The sequence below is a fragment of the Mesoplodon bidens genome (assembly GCF_964165515.1).
Source record: "Mesoplodon bidens genome assembly, chromosome: 2".
Lineage (NCBI taxonomy): Eukaryota > Metazoa > Chordata > Mammalia > Artiodactyla > Ziphiidae > Mesoplodon > Mesoplodon bidens.
In genome coordinates, this window is record NC_138177.1 from 87,913,175 (window position 1) to 87,932,380 (window position 19,206).

The 19,206-nt window shown below is 43.6% G+C and overlaps 1 protein-coding gene across 1 annotated transcript; it reads left to right on the plus strand.

Annotated features, from left to right (window-relative positions):
* Window positions 1-904: 904 nt before the first annotated feature.
* Window positions 905-5,894, plus strand: TMIGD3 (transmembrane and immunoglobulin domain containing 3; the record flags this gene model as incomplete). The annotated part of the gene is given in 5 exon segments (XM_081223647.1): window positions 905-944; window positions 2,861-3,114; window positions 3,118-3,208; window positions 4,907-4,973; window positions 5,693-5,894. Coding segments are annotated over 5 exon segments (561 nt in total). The 3' UTR covers window positions 5,802-5,894.
* Window positions 5,895-19,206: the final 13,312 nt, after the last annotated feature.

Here is a 19,206-nt window from a genome sequence, read left to right on the forward strand (position 1 = left end):
GGGCACGAACCCGTGTCCCCTGCATTGGCAGGCGGACTCTCAACCACTGCGCCACCAGGGAAGCCCACAATGTCAATATTAATTATTGTTTGCTATGTAATGAACTACTCCCAAACTTAGAGACTTAACGTGATAATTATTATCTCTTGTACTTTCTGTGGGTCAGGAATTCAGGAGCATCTTGGTTGGGTGGGTCATGCTTGACGTCTCTCACGAGGTTGCTGGGTCTGTAATCATCTGGAGGTTTAATGGTGCTGGAGGATTTACTCCCAAGGTGGGTCGTACATTTACTCCCAAGGTGGGTCACAAGTTGGTTCCTTTCCACATGGGCCTTTGCACAGATCTGCTTGAGAGTCCTCACATCATGGCATCTGACTTCTGCAAGAAAGAAAGAGCAGTGCAACTTCTGAGGTGGAAGTTGCACACCTTTTATGACCTAGCCTTGGAAGTCATATGCCATCCCTTCTACCATATTTTACTGATCACATGGGCCAGCCCTGATTCAGGAGCCATCTTAGAATGTGTGCCAGTGATGGTGTGTGTGCATGTGCCCTTCTGAGTGTGCCTTGTGTGCCAGAGTGGATTTATCCAGGAGGGGGATCTTCACTGCTGTTCTGGGCTCTACCAGGAAGCCCAGAATTTTCTCATATTACTATATTAGTAAGTTTATGTCCACAAATGGCATCCCTCTGATGAGGTACCCTTGTGCAGTGCACAACCTGGGTACCTATACATAGTAGCACTTCTTGGATTAACTGATTGGTCTTTCTTTTCCCTGGTCGCTCCGAACAGGATAAAACCATCTTAAACTCAAAGATACCTGTTTCCTAAAAACAGATCTAGGATTCCTAAGACCCCTGGGTCCATCTGGTCATCCCAGTTGAAGGTTCACTTCCTTCCAGTCATGAGGTTCTTCATTCTGCTCTCCTTGACTGTCTTTTCAGGTAAGAGATGGGGAAGGAACATCTCCAGCCCTCCAAGCTTCCCAGAGACTGTGCATTTTTTTTCCTTTCCTTTTCTACCTGGAGTTCTTGCTTATTAGCTCAAACCACCTAAGGAGTGGGATGGGAAAATAAAAGGAGGTGGAAATAGATCTTGTCCAAATTAGTCCTTGTTCTTTGATCTGATGAAGGGGTTGTGGGGGAATTTGAAGCCCTCAGCTAAAATGAGGGCTCTGGATTCTCTCTCTCAGTTTAAGTTCCCCCTTCCTTTCCCCCTTCTCCCCTTACAAACATTTGTGCTGATATATGAGGATGGCACTTTCCACTTTCTGCCCATGCCTGACCCCAGAGATGAGACTCAGAGGACTGGGCTGGCCCCAGCTCTGCCACTGTCCAGCCTTGTGACCTTTGAGAGTCACCGAACCTCTCTCTGAGTCAGTGTTCAGGCCAGTAAACTGAGTATCACACAGTCTTTCTTATGGGGTCCATCTGAGAACAAAATATCATACCATGTCAAATGATATCAAGGATGTGAGCCTGCTTTGTAGGCTGGTTGCACCCACTGTGAGCTACACTTGAGGCAGCATTTGAGGGGGCCCCAGTGCACATCTGGAAGGCTGAGGGAGGGGTGGTCTCTGTTGCCCATCTCGTCTCTTTGGTCAGACACCTCCCCAGCCACCGTCATGCTGGATGTGAAGTACATGACTTCCTTATTATGCAACATCCTGAGATGACATATGTGCCCACACTGGTCTGGTATGGAGGAAACATGAAGTTCTTAGCCCCTGAGGACAGACAGAACCACACATCTCTGTTTTCAGCCCTATACATCCATCAGAAGCCTCTAAACCTCCTTACTTTCTTTTTCTATAATTATTTTCTATTTTTAAAAATTTTATTGAAGTATATTTGATTTACAATGTTGTGTAGTTTCAGGTGTACAGCAAAGTGATTCAGTTATACATATATATATATATATATATATATATATATATATATATATAAAATTATATATATATATTCTTTTTTCAGATTTTTTTCCATTATAGATTATTACAAGATACTGAATATAGTTCCCTGTGCTATACAGTAGGTCTTTGTTGTTTAGCTATTTTATATATAGTCGTGTGTATCTTTTAACCCCAAACTCCTAATTTATTCCTCCCACTGCCCTTTCCCCTTTGGTAACCATAAGTTTGTTTTCTATGTCTGTGAGTTTGTTTCTGTTTCAAACCTCCTTACTTTCTTTTTGAGGATACCAAGGTGGAGTGCGGGGCTACGGGCAGAGGATCTACTAACAGTAAGCCTCAGGCTCTTCTACCCTCTCCCGCAAGCAACATGAGAAGCCGCCTAAATTCTTGCGGAGGGGGAGACGTATTTTACCCACTTTTAGGCCAGGGAAGAAGTCTTCTCCAGGGTTGCTGTATTAGTTTGCTAGGTCTCCTGTAACAACCACAGACTGTGTGGCTTACACAACAGAAATTTGTTTCCTTACAGTGATGGAGGCCAGAGGTCCAAGATCAAGGCGTTGGCAGGTTTGGTTTCTCCTGAGGTCTTTCTCCTTGGCTTGCAGAGGGCCGCCTTCTCACATGGTCATCCCTCTGTTGTCTGTGTCCTAATCTTTTTTTACTAGGGCATCGGTCAGATTGGATTAGGGCACATTCTAACGACCCCATTTTAACTTAATTACATCTTTAAAGGCTCTAAATCCAAACGTAGTCACATTCTAAAGTACTGGGTGGTTAACACTTCAATGTATAAATTTTAGGGGGACACTATTCAGCCCATTCAGCCCATAACTGCCAACCCCAAAGCAGGCAAAAATCAGCCTCCAATGCTTTAATTAATTTTCCTCCAGGGTGCAGGAACTACAATGTGTTTAAAAGAACAATAGGGTTTGTCTATGTGTGTTTTCACAGATGCTATGGTCATGGATGAAAAGGTCAAGGAAAGCTTTGTGCTGGACACAGCTTCTGCCATCTGCAACTACGATGCCCACTATAAGGACCACCCCAAATACTGGTGCCGAGGCTATTTCCGGGACTATTGCAACATCGTCGCCTTCACCCCCAACAGCACTGACCGCGTGGCCCTGAGGGACACAGGAAATCAGCTTATTGTCACTGTGTCCTGCCTGACCAAGGAGGATATGGGCTGGTACTGGTGCGGCATCTAGTGGGACTTTGCCAGGGATGACATGGATTTTACAGAGCTGGTTGTCACTGACAACAGAAGAGCCTTCGCCAACAATTTTTGGTCTGGGAGAGGTAAGAGCCTGTTGGGGATCCAGCTGGGGGTAACCCACAGCAGTGCATGTTAGCTGGTGTGGTAAATACTCAGAGAGCAACAACTTGGGCTCCCCCTATAGGTTCTCTGGGGTAACCTGGCCTCTCCTTCCCTCCATAGTAGGGTAGCTGCTGCTGATGTTGACAACTGACTTGGAATTTGGGGAGGAGAAGGGTCCATTGCCCTGGGGTGCTCTTGGCACCTCTCTCCCTTCACAGCCATCTGGCTGATGGAACTTGGGAGGCTGACAGGTGCGAGAGCATTGCCTTGCAGGTCTAGAATCTTGAAGATTCACTTCTTGAGGCATGACTGAGGCGTAAAAAGTGGTCTAAGCACCTAGACAAGCACCCTCAAAAACTGTCCACTTAAATAATTTCATAATTTACAGGGATAAATATGGTCCAAGAGATCAATGCTTTCTTTTAAGGAGTACAGTTTGCATCAGGAGGCTGCCGGAAGGGTGTGAGTGGAGCAGCCTGGAGGGGTGAGTCTGTCTAAGCCAGTGTGTTGCTCCTTTGGGCCAGGGCGAAGGCATAGGGTCTCCAGATGCTCCCCCAAATCCTTCTGTCTAATGCTGAAAACCTCTCTCAGGCACACTGCTTATGGAAAGTACTATCTTTCTTTTCTTCATCTTTTCCTCCTGTGGCTTCTCATTATTTCCATTTCTAGAAGGGACGTCTTTTTCTAGGGCAATCCAGAGCACAATGTCAGTAGGAAAACAGAGGACTTAAGGGAAGCTCCGGGAAGCCTCCTCCTGGTGCTAGAGGGCCTTGCTCACACTTGACCAACTGGTTATTTGTTCAGCAAGCATCTTACTGAATGTGTGATACCCTTCACGCCTACAGTGTTTCTACTTTGTGTGGTTCTGCTTTTACTTAACTGTGTAGTCTGTCCTGAGTCTTAGGCTCAGGATGAGAGAAGTCCCACCTAAGTGTGCTCCTTAGTTTAAATGAAACACAGAGGGGCTTCCCTGGTGGTGCAGTGGTTGAGAGTCCACCTGCCGATGCAGGGGACATGGGTTTGTGCCCCAGTCCGGGAGGATCCCACATGCCGCGGAGCGGCTGGGCCTGTGAGCCATGGCCGCTGAGCCTGCGCATCCGGAGCCTGTGCTCCGCAACGGGAGAAGCCACAGCAGTGAGAGACCCGCGTACCGCAAAAAAAAAAAAAAAAAAGTGATAAATGAAACACAGACACACACCCCACACTCCAGTCTTATCACAGGTGGCAATTTGGGTGACCATGGTGGCCCTTCTCCCATTGGGTTTTGGTGGCTGTCAGAAGCACGATGTGGCAATTATGTTACCTGTTGATCAGTTCCTTAAGGATAGGACTGGCACTCAGCCTGGCACTCTCTAACCACAGGCCATATCTAGTCAACACAGCGCCCTTGTGCAAATCTGGAAAAGATGCCCCTTCCTCCAGGTGCATGGAGCCCAGTGGCAAGGTGCATGGTTTGGCAAATGAGTATATGGGCTGGATTACAGTCCTGCTTGTTCCCTCTGCCTTCTGCCCTGTGAAGGGCACACATAAACAGCTGGCCTTGACCCAGCAGTCACCCAGGGCACTAATTCTCTCTGGAGACTGAGGGAATGACAGGCAGAGGTGCAGAGATGCAGAAGGCAAAGGAAGGGCCTGGGGATGAGCCTTATTTGACTCTCAACAAATCCTTTCTGACACAGACCTATCAGGCAACAAGAACAGAAGCTGCAGTTCTTCCAAAGTTGTCCACAAGGCAGATCACTCCAGGTGAGTCATGACTTTAGGAGACAAGCAAACTTTGGGTGGGCAGTAACAACACAACATGACGGTGGGTTTACACCTGCTCCTTTTCAGCAGTGTATTGTTTCTCTTCCTGAACTGTCTTCAGTGTGACTATTTGCTTTCTTTCAAAAGAATATAGTTTAGCACTCTTGATCACAAGCAGCAAGAATGCTCTCTGGCTATTTTAGTTAAAGAGGGAAATTCTTCATAAGGAGAGAGCAATGACTGATGAAATGAGAGGGAAGGGATGTGGTAGCCCTGAGACAGGGTCTGAATGTCATCAGGATTTATCTCCATCTCTAATCTGCTATGCTTATGTGTGTTTGCTTCCTCTCTCTCCCCACTGCCCTTTTATATTTTATTTTTGCCATAGGAGAAGATAATCCATTTCTAGCTGCTGAGTTTATTTTTCCTCTGTTCAAGAGACTCGCCAGCCTGAGACTGCATCCTCCCACTCCCAGTCCCATGTTAGCTCCCGAGGAGGGGGCTGGGTCCAGCTTGGTCAGACACCCACCCCAGGTCCAATCAAGTGTGGTCTGGAGGAGACAGGTGCTCTGAAGGAATCCAGGTTGCCAGGCGCTGCTGGAACTGGGTGAGAGCAGGGGCAGGGAGAGGGGACGGGTCCCAGAAAAGGGGATCCTGAGCAGAGAACCAAAAGATGGTGTCTTCCCAGGGACATGGATGCTGTCTGTGATTCCTTCCAGGATGACCATTCTCATCATTTGCATGCTGATCACGGGCTTGGGGATCACCTCTATAATCAGTCATTTGTCCAGAAGAAGGAGAGGTCAAATGAGTAGAAGGGGTAGGTAGCAGTTGGGGTGGTGTGGGTGGGAATTGGGGAAAATGAAAGGGGTCAAGGAACAGCTTTCAAATGGGTGAATGTGACCCTCTTCTTTTTGTCTGGACCCCTGGAATCCCGTGCAGCCTGCCCATGGGCTAGGGGCAATTCTGTTTCACAGTGACAAATGCTCCCTGAGAGGTGGCAGAGAGAGCACTGTAGCCCTCATAAGTGGAGGTGTGTGTAGACCAGCGAGGAGGGAGGCTGAGACATCAGAGGAGCTTCTGGGGCCCCTGGGTAAGCAGGCATAGAAAGGTCTCCTTGAGAAGAAGGGTCAGGATCGGAAGAGGACAGGCCCAAGGGCCTCAGGCCCAGCGTTGAGCCATGGGAGGAGTGGCCTTTCAGCTTTGTGCCTCCTTCTGCCCTTGGGCGATTGTAGGTAAAGGCCTAGCCAGAAGCCAAAAAAGCAGCCAAGCTTCCTCTGTGATCCCCACACTTTTGGTAAGTTCCCTCCTTGACTCTTCTATCCTGGGCCCTGTGCCCATCACTCCCTGATCTGTAGGGAGTCCTATTCCTAAATAGAAGAAGGCCACCATGTGGTGAATTAGCTAACCTCTCAAGTGGACACAGGATAGAGAGAGCATCACAGACAAGTGCCACTGTTGGTCTAATAGGTTTTTTGTTCTTTTCTTTTTTTGCTCAGAAGCCACGGAAATACCTTGGGCAATGGAGAGACTGTAGGCATAATTACGAAACAGACTCCAACCTCCTCTGGGTATGGAAATGTAGAAAACAACATTTTAGAGAATGAGAGAACACAAACAAACCAGAAACACCTGTTAATGAAACACAAGGGTCTATAGCCAGACAAATCTGAAATCCAGAGCTAAGGCTGTGAGGTCTCATTCTCTGTCTGTGATAATTTGGCCCCAGGGGCAGAGCAGGAGCCCTAAGAAATCAAAGCAGTGGCTCCCAGGCATTTCTGGCCTTTTGCCGTTTAAGAGCTGTGGGAACTGTGGAGGTGGGGGATGCAGACAAAGCAACATCTCACTTGGTTTTACCCAAGACCCCTCCCTTTGGGACACAATTTGAGTCTAGGTTTTTGCAAAACCCATTGTCACTTCCTTAAGGTATGACCTTGGGAAACTTGTTACTTCTCTGGGCCTGTTTTCTTCTCTATAAATTGAGGACCCCATACTCCCCAGGATTTTTTACTAATTTACTCATTCATTCATTCATTCATTCAATAAACAAGGACCATGCCAGATTCTGGGATACACAGCTGAGCCAAAGAAATAGCATCTGTCTTCATGGAGCATATAATGTAGAGTGGGAAGTAGGCAAGCCATCTCAGACATACACACACACACACACACACACACAGGAGATCATCAACTAGAGTAAGTACTCTGAAGGAGAGAGGCGTGGTGCTATGCAAGTTGAAGCAATGGCACCCAACCCTATTCTTTTTTAGCAAGAAGTTGTACAACTTGGTTTAGCCACTGCCTGCTTCCTCACACTCAGGCAATGGGAACATGACAGCCACAATCAGGGGCCTTTATGGGCTCTGAAGGAGTCCAGCTGCATTCACGTCACCAGAGCTTGGTGAGAGGTGAACGCAGGCCCCACGCACCAAGCTTTCCTGCTGACTGACTGATGACCTTTAAAGTCATGATGTCTGATTTCCACCCTGAAAACAAACTTTGGTGTTTGGTCTCCATGAAGCACCCATGACAGAGTTTGCCACTTTTGCTGCAGAAACACCCAGCAGAGGTAGGCAACAAATCTCAACTCAATTTTCCCTTTCTGTTTCCAACAAAGTAGACAACTCTTTGAAGCCCCTCTCTCATGTCCTAACTCCAAAGGCAAAGGCTCATACTGAACAGATGGGACTGAAGATTTCTTTTATTTAGTTGAAAAATAAAATGATGCTACAATAGAGTCACCATGACAACTGGCCCACATCTTGGGGACTGATTCTGATCTCAGGCATTCTGAAGGCCCCTCTAACCTTGCCAGCGATCATTTGCAGTTATGTAAGAACAGTGGCAGCCGGAGGGACTGTGCTAGGCCATGCCTAAGCAAGGCCACGGTTGGATAACATCTCAAGATCTTAGTTCTCATGCATTCGGCTTGTCAGAAGTGAAGAAGAGGGCCAGATCTTTGTCAGGGGGCCAGGAGATCACTTGTGTTGTATTCCTTAGCCAATAAATTTCTGACCGAGTGTTTAATGAACTCCAAGGTATGACTAACTTCTCTCAGGATATCACTGGGAGAGTATTTCTGGAAAAGTTTCTTTTAAACTATAGTATTCCAACTTACTTCTGAATTGGTATTACATGCTGTTCTACCCAAAGAAAGGGAGAGAGGCTAAATCAGGAGTTCTTAGATTCTCTTGGCTCAGACTGTCCTGTATGGGAAACTGCCACCAGACTGAATGGATACTGCTTCTGATCAGTGAGAAACCAAGGTGTGATAAATTAAGAGAAATATTCATGCACATCAGGAAACACAAATCAATATGGGGGCATCAGCAGTTGTGGGTGCAGGTGAGGTGATATTGTCATTGATGCCAGAATTACCTAAACTCTTAGCTCCTACCTGAATGTCTGCACCCTCTCTTCCCATAGAGTGTCTCTCCTGCTATTTCAGACCCTGGCAGCTCCTCACCATTGTCTCTGTTGCCCTCATAGAAACCCTGCTCTTCCAGTCTCTTCTGATAGGGTGCTGGCCAGTCTCTGCACTCAGGACACTCAGTGGCCCTCTGGTCTGAGCAGGGCTGGGACAGGGTTCTGCACATGCCCTGCACGTGTAGGTCCAGGCTCTCACAAACTCTTTTATGAGCACAGTTCCTTCAACTTCCACCCTAAACCCTCTCACCATAGGTAGGGAACTCAAAGCTACTCAGCACCCTGATGGGGAGAGGAGGGAGTGTGGATGACACTCCATTCCTGCCATCCTCCGTGTTCCCACACAGCTGGCCCCCCTCCCTCCCAGAGTCTCAGATCAAACAACATCAAAAGTGCTGTCTCTCAAATGCAAATCAAAACTACAATGAGGTATCACCTCACACTGGTCAGAATGTCCATCATCAAAAAATCTACAAACAATAAATGCTGGAGAGGGTGTGGAGAAAAGGGAACACTCCTGCACTGTTGGCGGGAATGTAAATTGATACAGCCACTATGGAGAACAGTATGAAGGTCCCTTAAAAAACTAAAAATAGAACTACCATACGACCCAGCAATCCCACTGCTGGGCATATACCCTGAGAAAACCATCATTCAAAATGAGTCATATACCACAATGTTCATTGCAGCTCTATTTTCAATAGCCAGGACATGGAAGCAACCTAAGTGTCCATAGACAGATGAATGGATTAAGAAGATGTGGCACATATATACGATGGAATATTACTCAGCCATAAAAAAGAAACAAAATTGAGTTATTTGTAGTGAGGTGGATGGACCCAGGGTCTGTCATACAGAGTGAAGCAAGTCAGAAAGAGAAAAACAAATACCGTATGCTAACACATATACATGGAATCTAAAAAAAAAAATTTTTTTTTAATGGTCCTGAAGAACCTAGGGGCAGGAGAGGAATAAAGACAGAGATGTAAAGAATGGACTTGAGGACACGGGGAGGGAGAAGGGTAAGCTGTGATGAAGTGAGAGGGTGGCATGGACTTATATAAACTACCAAATGTAAAATAGATAGCTAGTGGGAAGCAGCCGCATAGCACAGGGAGATCAGCTCTGTGCTTTGTGACCACCTAGATGGGTGGGATAGGGAGGGTGGGAGGCAAACGCAAGAGGGAGGAGATTTGGGGATATATGTATATGTATAGCTGATTCACTTTGTTATACAGCAGAAACTAACACACCACTGTAAAGCAATTACACTCCAATAAAGATCTTTAAAAAAAAAAAAGTGCTGTCTCTCGCCTCAGCCACAAAACAACCCCAATCCTTCCCCTGTGGCCATGTATTGAATTTGCATGAAGAAGCCACTAGCCCACCAGTTCTGCAAATAGCAATCCAGTCCAGGCTGGCCTCGTACACCGGATGTACAAGTGGGCTTGTACATCCCACTACACAAGGTGAGATAGTAGACAGCTATCTTCCACAACAGATGAAGACATCCATAGACGTCTTGGAAGATTAAACTTACTTATCTGGAAAACTATTTCCCCTGAGAATCCTACAGGTTTGCTCTGGTTCCATGATCCAGCATCCAGAACCATTTTTCTTCCCATACCAAGCAAAGACTTGTTGAATCTGTGGTCAATTATTTAATTACTCATTTCATCTTCCAGCAAGGCTAGTCATGCACCAGTTTTCATGATAAGGAGACAAAAAACCAAGACTTTGTAAATGCAAGGCTGTGCTATTAAAACTGGGAAGCTTCAAGAAAACAGGGAAGAGCAATTAATCTGATATTTCACGTATTGTGCGGCAATAGGATGATGTTTACGTCTCCTCTTGCAGCTGTTCATAAGGTACTGGCCCTGAACTGGAAAGCTGATGTGGCTTCTAGCTTCAATGTTGGTAGAATTGTTTGATGTCAGCTCAGAGTTTCAGCTGAAACTGAGAGAGTCCTACCCAAGGATGCATGCCACAGCCAGCCGGGGGAGAAGGGCATTCCTGGTGCTCTGCTGACCTTGTGCGGCTGGCTGCACTGCGGGTGGAGATGGGGGCTCCTTTATCAACTCTCTCTTCCTCTGTCTTCCCCTCCATATCCAGCTGTCAGGAGTAGCTGCTCCATCTCAGAGTGAACATGCTCTCTCGAACACATCTCCAGGCTTTACCTTTCTAGTTTCTCTGCCACTATACGTACTCTGGGACAGCTTGATGTGGGGGCAAGATGCAAGGAATTTGAAGTGAGAGGACTTGATTTAAATTTTGTTCTGTCATTTACTAGCTGGGAGACATTGGATAAATTATATCATCTCTTTGCACTTTAATTTCCTTACCTTGATATTCAAAAATATTACTTAATGTTTTTTAAGAGAGATTCATGGAGGAAGCTTCCTTCCCTGTGGACTGAGCTCCACTGGGGGGACACTCTTCAGTGACACCCCAGCGGAGGTGGAGTGGTCTGTCTGATGAGTGAGTCTGAGGGCAGGAGCCAGGTGTGCCTACTCTGCCCTTCCTCTTCATTTTTTTTTTTAATTTTATTTCATTTTTTTATACAGCAGTTTCTTCCTAGTTATCTATTTTATACATATTAGTGTCTATACATCAATCCCAATCTCCCAGTTCATCCCACCACCACCCCCTGCCCCAGCGCTTTCCCCCCTTGGTGTCCGTACCTTTGTTCTGTATATCTGGGTCTCTACTTCTGCCTTGCAAACCGCTTCCTCTGTACCATTTTTCTAGATTCCACATGTATGCGTTAATATACCATATTTGTTTTCCCTGACTTACTTCACTCTGTATGACAGTCTCTAGGTCCATCCATGTCTCTGCAAATGACCCAATTTCACTCCTTTTTATGGCTGAATAATATTTCATTGTGTATATGTACCACATCTTCTTTATCCATTTGCTTGTTGACAGGCATTTAGGTTGCTCCCATGACCTGGTTATTGTAAATAGTGCTGCAAAGAACATTGGTCTGCATGTGGTTTTTAGAATTATGCTTTTCTCTGGATATATGCCCTGTTGTGGGATTGCTGGGTCATATGGTAATTCTATTTTTAGTTTTTTAAGGAACCTCCATACTGTTCTCCATAGTGGCTGTATCAATTTACATTCCCACCAACAGTGCAAGAGGGTTCCCTTTTCTCCACACCCTCTCCAGTATTTGTTGTTTGTAGATTTTCTGATGATGCCCATTCTGAGCAGTGTGAGGTGATAACTCGTTGTAGTTTTGATTTTCATTTCTCTAATAATTAGTGATGCTGTGCAGCTTTTCATGTTCCTCTTGGCCATCTGTATGTCTTCTTTGGAGAAATGTCTATTTAGACCTTCTGCCCATTTTTTTTTTTTTTTTTTTTTTTTTTTTTTTTTGCGTTACGCGGGCCTCTCACTGTTGTGGCCTCTCCCATTGCGGAGCACAGGCTCCAGACCCGCAGGCTCAGCGGCCATGGCTCACGGGCCTAGCCGCTCCGCGGCATATGGGATCTTCCCGGACCGGGGCACGAACCCGTGTCCCCTGCATCGGCAGGCTGACTGTCAACCACTGCACCACCAGGGAAGCCCTTCTGCCCATTTTTGATTGGGTTGTTTGGTTTTTTAATATTGAGCTGCACAAGCTATTCATATATTTTGGAAATTAATCCTTTGTCCATTGATTTGTTTGCAAATATTTTCTCCCATTCTGAGGGTCGTCTTTTCATCTTGTTTAGAATTTCCTTTGCTGTGCAAAAGCTTTTAAGTTTCATTAGGTCCCATTTGTTTATTTTTGTTTTTATTTCCATTACTCTAGGAGGCGGGTGAAAAAAGATCTTGCTGTGATTCATGTCAGAGAAGGTTCTTCCTATGTTTTCCTTTAGGAGTCTTATAGTGTCTCATCTTGTGTTTAGGTCTTTAATCCATTTTGAGTTTATTTTTGTATATGGTGTTAGGGAGTATTCTAATTTCATTCTTTTACATGTGGCTGTCCAGTTTTCCCAGCACCACTTATTGAAGAGACTGTCTTTTCTCCATTGTATACCCTTGTCTCCTTTTTCATAGATTAATTGACAATAAGTGCATGGGTTTATTTCTGGGATCTCTATGCTGTTCCATTGATCTAAATTTCTGTTTTTGTGCCGGTACCATGTTGTCTTGATTACTGTAGCTTTGTAGTATAGTCTGAAGTCAGGGAGTCTGATTCCTCCAGCTCCGTTTTTTTCCCTAAAGATCAATTTGACTATTTGGGGTCTTCTGTGAATCCATACAAGTTTTAAGATTTTTAAATTCTAGTTCTGTAAAATATGACATTGGTAATTTGATACAGACAGCATTGAATCTGTAGATTGCTTTGGGTAGTATAGTCATTTTCACAATATTGATTCTTCCAATCCAAGAACATGATATATCGCTCTGTCTGTTTGTGTCATCTTTGATTTCTTTCATCAGTGTCTTATAGTTTTCTGAGTACAGGTTTCTTACCTCCTTAGGTAGGTTTATTCCTAAGTATTTTATTATTTTTGCTGCAATGGTGAATGGGATCGTTTCCTTAATTTCTGTTTCTGATCTTTTGTTGTTAGTGTATAGGAATGCAAGAGATTTCTGTGCATTATTTTTGTATCCTGCAACTTTACCAAATTCATTGATTTGCTCTAGTAGTTTTCTGTTGGCATCTTTAGGATTATCTATATATAGTATCATGTCATCTGCAAACAGTGACATTTTACTTCTTTCCAATTTGTATTCCTTTTATTTCTTTTTCTTCTCTGATTGCTGTGGCTAGGACTTCCAAAACTATGTTGAATAATAGTGGTGAGAGTGGACATCCTTGTCTTGTTCCTGATCTTAGAGGAAATGCTTTCAGTTTTTCACCATTGAGAATGATGTTTGTTGTGGGTTTGTCATATATGGCCTTTATTATGTTGAGGTAGGTTTCCTCTCTGCCCACTTTCTGGAGAGTTTCTTACCAAAATGGGTGTTGAATTTTGTCAAAAGCTTTTTTTGCATCTATTGAGATGATCATATGGTTTTTATTCTTCAATTTGTTAATATGGTGTATCACATTGATTGATTTGTGTATATTGAAGAATCCTTGTATTCCTGCAATAAATCCCACTTGATCATGGAGTATGATCCTTTTAATGTGTTGTTGGATTCTGTTTGCTAGTATTCTGTTGAGGAGTTTCGCATCTATATTCCTCAGTGATATTGGTCTTTAATTTTCTTTTTTGTAGTATCTTTGTCTGGTTTTGGTATTAGGGTGATAGTGGCCTTGTAGAATGAGTTTGGGAGTGTTCCCACCTCTGCAATTTTTTGGAAGAGTTTGAGAAGAATGGGTGTTAGTTCTTCCCTAAATGTTTGATAGAAGTCACCTGTGAAGCCATCTGGTCCTGCACTTCTGTTTGTTGGAATATTTTTAATCACACTTTCAATTTCATTACTTGTGATTGGTCTGTTCATGTTTTCTATTTCTTCCTGGCTCAGTCTTGGAATTTGTCCATTTCTTCCAGGTTGTCCATTTTATTGGCATAAAGTTGCTTGTAGTAGTCTCTTATGATGCTTTGTATTTCTGCAGTGTCCATTGTAACTTCTGCTATTTCATTTCTAACTTTATTGATTTGAGTCCTCTCCCTCTTTTTCTTGATGAGTCTGGCTAAAGGTTTATCAATTTTGTTTATCTTCTCAAAGAACAGTTTTAGTTTTACTGATCTTTGCTATTGTTTTCTCTTTTTAAAAATTTATTTATTTATTTATTTATTTTTGGCTGCCTTGGGTCTTCGTTGTTGTGCGCGGGCTTTTCTCTAGCTGTGGTGAGTGGGGGCTACTCTTGGTTGTGGTGCATGGGCTTCTCATTGCAGTGGCTTCTCTTGTTGCGGAACACGAGCTCTAGGCATGTAGGCTTCAGTAGTTGTGGTACGTGGGCTCAGGTTGCCTATCTCCACTTCATTTAGTTGTTTTTCTGGGGTTTTATCTTGTTCCTTCATCTGGTACATAGCCCTCGGCCTTTTCATCTTGTCTCCCTTTCTGTGAATGTGGTTTTTGTTCCACAGGCTGCAGGATTGTAGTTCTTCTTCTTTCTTTTCTTTTAACATCTTTATTGGAGTATAATTGCTTTACAATGGTGTGTTATTTTCTGCTTTATAACAAAGTGAATCAGTTATACATATACATATGTTCCCATATCTCTTCCCTCCCTCCCACCCTCCCTATCCCACCCCTCTAGGTGGTCACAAACCACCGAGCTGATCTCCCTGTGCTATGCGGCTGCTTCCCACTAGCTATCTATTTTACATTTGATAGTGTATATATGTCCATGCCACTCTCTCACTTTGTCACAGCTTACCCTTCCCCCTCCCCATATCCTCTCTAGTAGGTTTGTGTCTTTATTCCCATCTTACCCCTAGGTTCTTCATGACCTTTTTTTTTTTTTCCTTAGATTCCATATATATGTGTTAAGCATACGGTATTTGTTTTTCTCTTCCTGACTTACTTCACTTTGTATGACAGACTCTAGGTCCATCCACCTCACTACAGATAACTCAATTTTGTTTTTTTTATGGCTGAGTAATATTCCATTGTATATATGTGCCACATCTTCTTTATCCATTCATGCGATGATGGACACTTAGGTTGCTTTCATGTCCTGGCTATTGTAAATAGAGCTGCAATGAACATTTTGGTACATGACTCTTTTTGAATGATGGTTTTCTCAGTGTATATGCCCAGCAGTGGGATTGCTGGGTCGTATGGTAGTTCTATTTTTAGTTTTTTAAGGAACCTCTATACTGTTCTCCATAGTGACTGTATCAATTTACATTCCCACCAACAGTGCAGGAGTGTTCCCTTTTCTCCACACCCTCTCCAGCATTTATTGATTCTAGATCTTTTGATGATGGTCATTCTGACTAGTGTGAGATGATATCTCATTGTAGTTTTGATTTGCATTTCTCTTATGATTAATGATGTTGAGCATCCTTTCATGTGTTTGTTGGCAATCTGTATATCTTCTTTGGAGAAATATCTATTTAGGTCTTCTGCCCAGTGTTGGATTGGGTTGTTTGTTTTTTTGTTATTGAGCTGCATGAGCTGCTTGTAAATTTTGGAGATTAATCCTTTGTCAGTTGCTTCACTTGCAAATATTTTCTCCCATTCTGAGGGTTGTCTTTTGGTCTTGTTTATGGTTTCCTTTGCTGTGCAAGAGCTTTTAAGTTTCATTAGGTCCCATTTGTTTATTTTTGTTTTTATTTCCGTTTCTCTAGCAGGTGGGTCAAAAAGGATCTTGCTGTGATTTATGTCATAGAGTGTTCTGCCTATGTTTTCCTCTAAGAGTTTGATAGTGTCTGGCCTTACATTTAGGTCTTTAATCCATTTTGAGCTTATTTTTGTGTATGGTGTTAAGGAGTGTTCTAATTTCATACTTTTACATGTAGCTGTCCAGTTTTCCCAGCACCACTTATTGAAGAGGCTGTCTTTTCTCCACTGTATTGCTTCTGTTGTCTGCCCTCTGGTGGATGAAGCTGTCTAAGAGGCTTGTGCAGGCTTCCTGATGGGAGGGACTGTTGGTGGGTAGAGCTGGGTGTTGCTTTGGTGGGCAGAGCTCAGTAAAGCTTTAGTCAGCTTGTCTGCTGATGGGTGGGGCTGAGTTCCCTCCCTGTTGGTTGTTTAGCCTGAGGCGATCCAGCACTGGAGGCCACAGGCTCTTTGGTGGCGATAATGGCGGATTCTGGGAGGGCTCACCCCGAGGAGCACTTCCCAGAACATTTGCCGCCAGTGTCCTTGTCTCCACCGTGAGCCACAGCCACCCCGTGCCTCTGCAGGAGACCCTCCAACACCAGCAAGTAGGTCTGGTGCAGTCTCCTATGGAGTCACTGCTCCTTCCCCTGGGTCCCGATGTGCACACGACTTTGTGTGTGCCCTCCAAGACTGGAGTCTCTGTTTCCCCCAGTCCTGTCAAAGTCCTGCAATCAAATCCTACCAGCCTTCAAAGCCCGATTCTCTGGGAATTCCTCCTCCCATTGCTGGACCCCCAGGTTGGGAAGCCTGACGTGGGGCTCAGAACCCTCACTCCAGTGGGTGGACTTCTGTGTTATAGGTGTTCTCCAGTTTGTGAGTCACCCACCCAGCAGTTATGGGATTTGATTTTATTGTGATTGCACCCTTCCCACCATCTCACTGTGGCTTCTCCTTTGTCTTTGGATGTGGGGTATCTTTTCCGGTGAGTTCCAGTGTCTTCCTGTCTATGATTGTCCAGCAGTTATTTGTGATTCAGGTGCTCTCGCAAGAGGGAGTGAGCGCACTTCCTTCTACTCAGCCATCTTGAACCAATCTCCTTTCTCTTCATTTTAAAATCTCTTGTGTGCAGCTTTCAAAGAGCACATGGTCTCTTCTGCAACTCCTGTGGGCAGGTGAGCCTCTGTTTGGGTTGCCGGGAGGGGTGGGGGCTCGCCATGATGCCTGGAGTTCAGGGTTCTGAAGCCCACTTCTCTGCAGCTATGGTTTATGCTTATATTCTCCTATGTTTGTAGTAAAGATACTACTTTGTTCTCCATCTCCTGAGTCCTCTTATTTCTCAGTTGGTCTAGAATTCAGGTGAGAACTGTGAACACTAGGTATCAGGCTCCCTGAAAATCCTCAACAAGGTAAATGAAGAACTTCAAAAGTTACAAAAATGTTTTTAAGGGAAAGCATACCTCCTCCCATCCCTGCCCCTCAGTCCCTCAGTTATCAAGTTCCTCTCCCCAGGGGCAATTACTAAGATCAGTTAGTGGTGTTTTCTCTTAGAGACAGACTAAATAAATACAAATACAGGTGCAAACTCAGTAATAGTGTGTAACAGTGTGAACTCAGGTGAGTTGTCTGACCTCTCTGTGCCTCCATTTTTGTATCTAAAATGAGAATAATAATAACTGTAACCTCTTAGTGTTTTGTGCGGATTCCATGACCACACACCAAGCTCTCAGAATAGTGACTGGAGTATAACAAGACTCACTAAGTTTTAGTCAGTTTGATGAATGCTGCAATTCAAATTACATAGGTGACTTCCCACATGTTTAAGTAGGATACATTCTTAGAAATAGAATTGGAAATGTTGTTAGCTGTTGCCAAAATGCCTTTCACAGTAGTTGTGTCAACTCACTCTCCCACCAGTAGTATATGTGTATCTTAGTTCCCTACAATCTTGTCCAAACGTTTTGTTAGCAAACTTTTTGAATTTTGCTAATCTTATTGATGAAAAATATCATCTAATTGTAGTTCTAATTATGATTTTTCTTAATATGAGTAAAGTTGAGTTTCTCTTCATATGTTTAAAGGCATTTATATTTCCTTTTCTGTGACTAGCCCAACATTATCCATCGTCCTTTTTCTTTTCTATTGAGTTGTTGATTTTTTTCCCCTGTTGATTTATAAGAACTCTTAATAGATTAAGAAAATCAGCCCTTTGTCTACAAGATGCTCTGCAGGTATTTTCCCAACATGTCATTTGTCTTTTGTCTTTTGAATGTTACTTTGTAAGTCAAGCTAATTAGTCTTTTCTGGTTTATTGAACAGGTGTCCTGCATTCAAAGTCATGCTCCACTCTGTTGTTGTAAAAGTCCTCTCATATTTTCTTCCAGTACTTTCACGATTTTAAAAAAAATTTTTGACACATCTGGAATTTTGATACAAGGAGTAAGATATAGATCTGATCTTATTCTCATCTACATGGTTACCTAATTGTCTCAACACCATTTATGAATAAACTAATTTCCCCCAAATGATTTGATATGCCATCTTCATCATACTCTAAACTTCCTCATGTATTTTTGGTCTATTTCTGGTCTTTCTATTTTATCCCTTTATTTATTTATTCATGAACCATTAACATGTTTTAATTAGACATTCTTAAGAAAATAGTACTTTTAGTTAGCTGTTAAGGACAGCCTTCCCATATTTTATTTGCTTATTTTTATGAATTTTCCTGGATTTGCTTTCTTGTTTATTGTTCACATAGGAGAGTTAGAATAATCTTACCTAGTAAAAAGTAATCTTATTCATATTTTTACTAGGATCGTCTATGGGGTTATTCATTGGGATTTGGCAGAGGTGGTTAACATTTAGATTAATCTTTAGTTCGCATAGAGTGTTAGGCATATATCATATGCTATAGAAAGGAGATGGACATCCACATTTGAATAGTGCTTTAGCCAATAGGGACCTTATATTTGCGTAGAGCTCTGGGATGTACAGAGTACTTACATATATGATATCTCATTTATTCTTACATTAAGAGATAAGTGTTATTAGTTCTGTTTTCAAGATGAGGAAATTGAAGCTTCAAAAGTTTAACATACTTGCCGCAATGAATGAGGGCAGCTAGTTAGTGATAGAGTTTGAGATCTGTGCCCCAATCGATCCTGAGTTAGTTCCAGAGTACCATCACCTCCTTAGGCTTTTTTGGCTGTGGATGAGCTCTGCACCTCTGGAGGTGATGGGGAAAGACACACCAATGATGGAGAAGGAGCCAGCATTGTAGAGAGTTTGCTTTTATTTGTAATCCTCTCTAGACTGTTCATTTGGTTGACTTGTCCCAAGTTGATCAATGATGCTGAGGGAATACTCTTTGTGCCCTGAGCTCTGTACCACACAATTGAAAGGGGACAAGGAAGGCAGTCTCAGCCCTTAAGGGGCTAACTGGCTGTCTGTCCAGGTGGGAGGGCCATCAATCTCTTCTCAGGCCAGGAAAAAGACTGACACTTGGTCTTCAAAACTGCTGGCTAGCATTGCCTGATCACACCCATACAACTCCGACTGTGGTTTCACCCAGGTTGTAGTCCAAAATTTG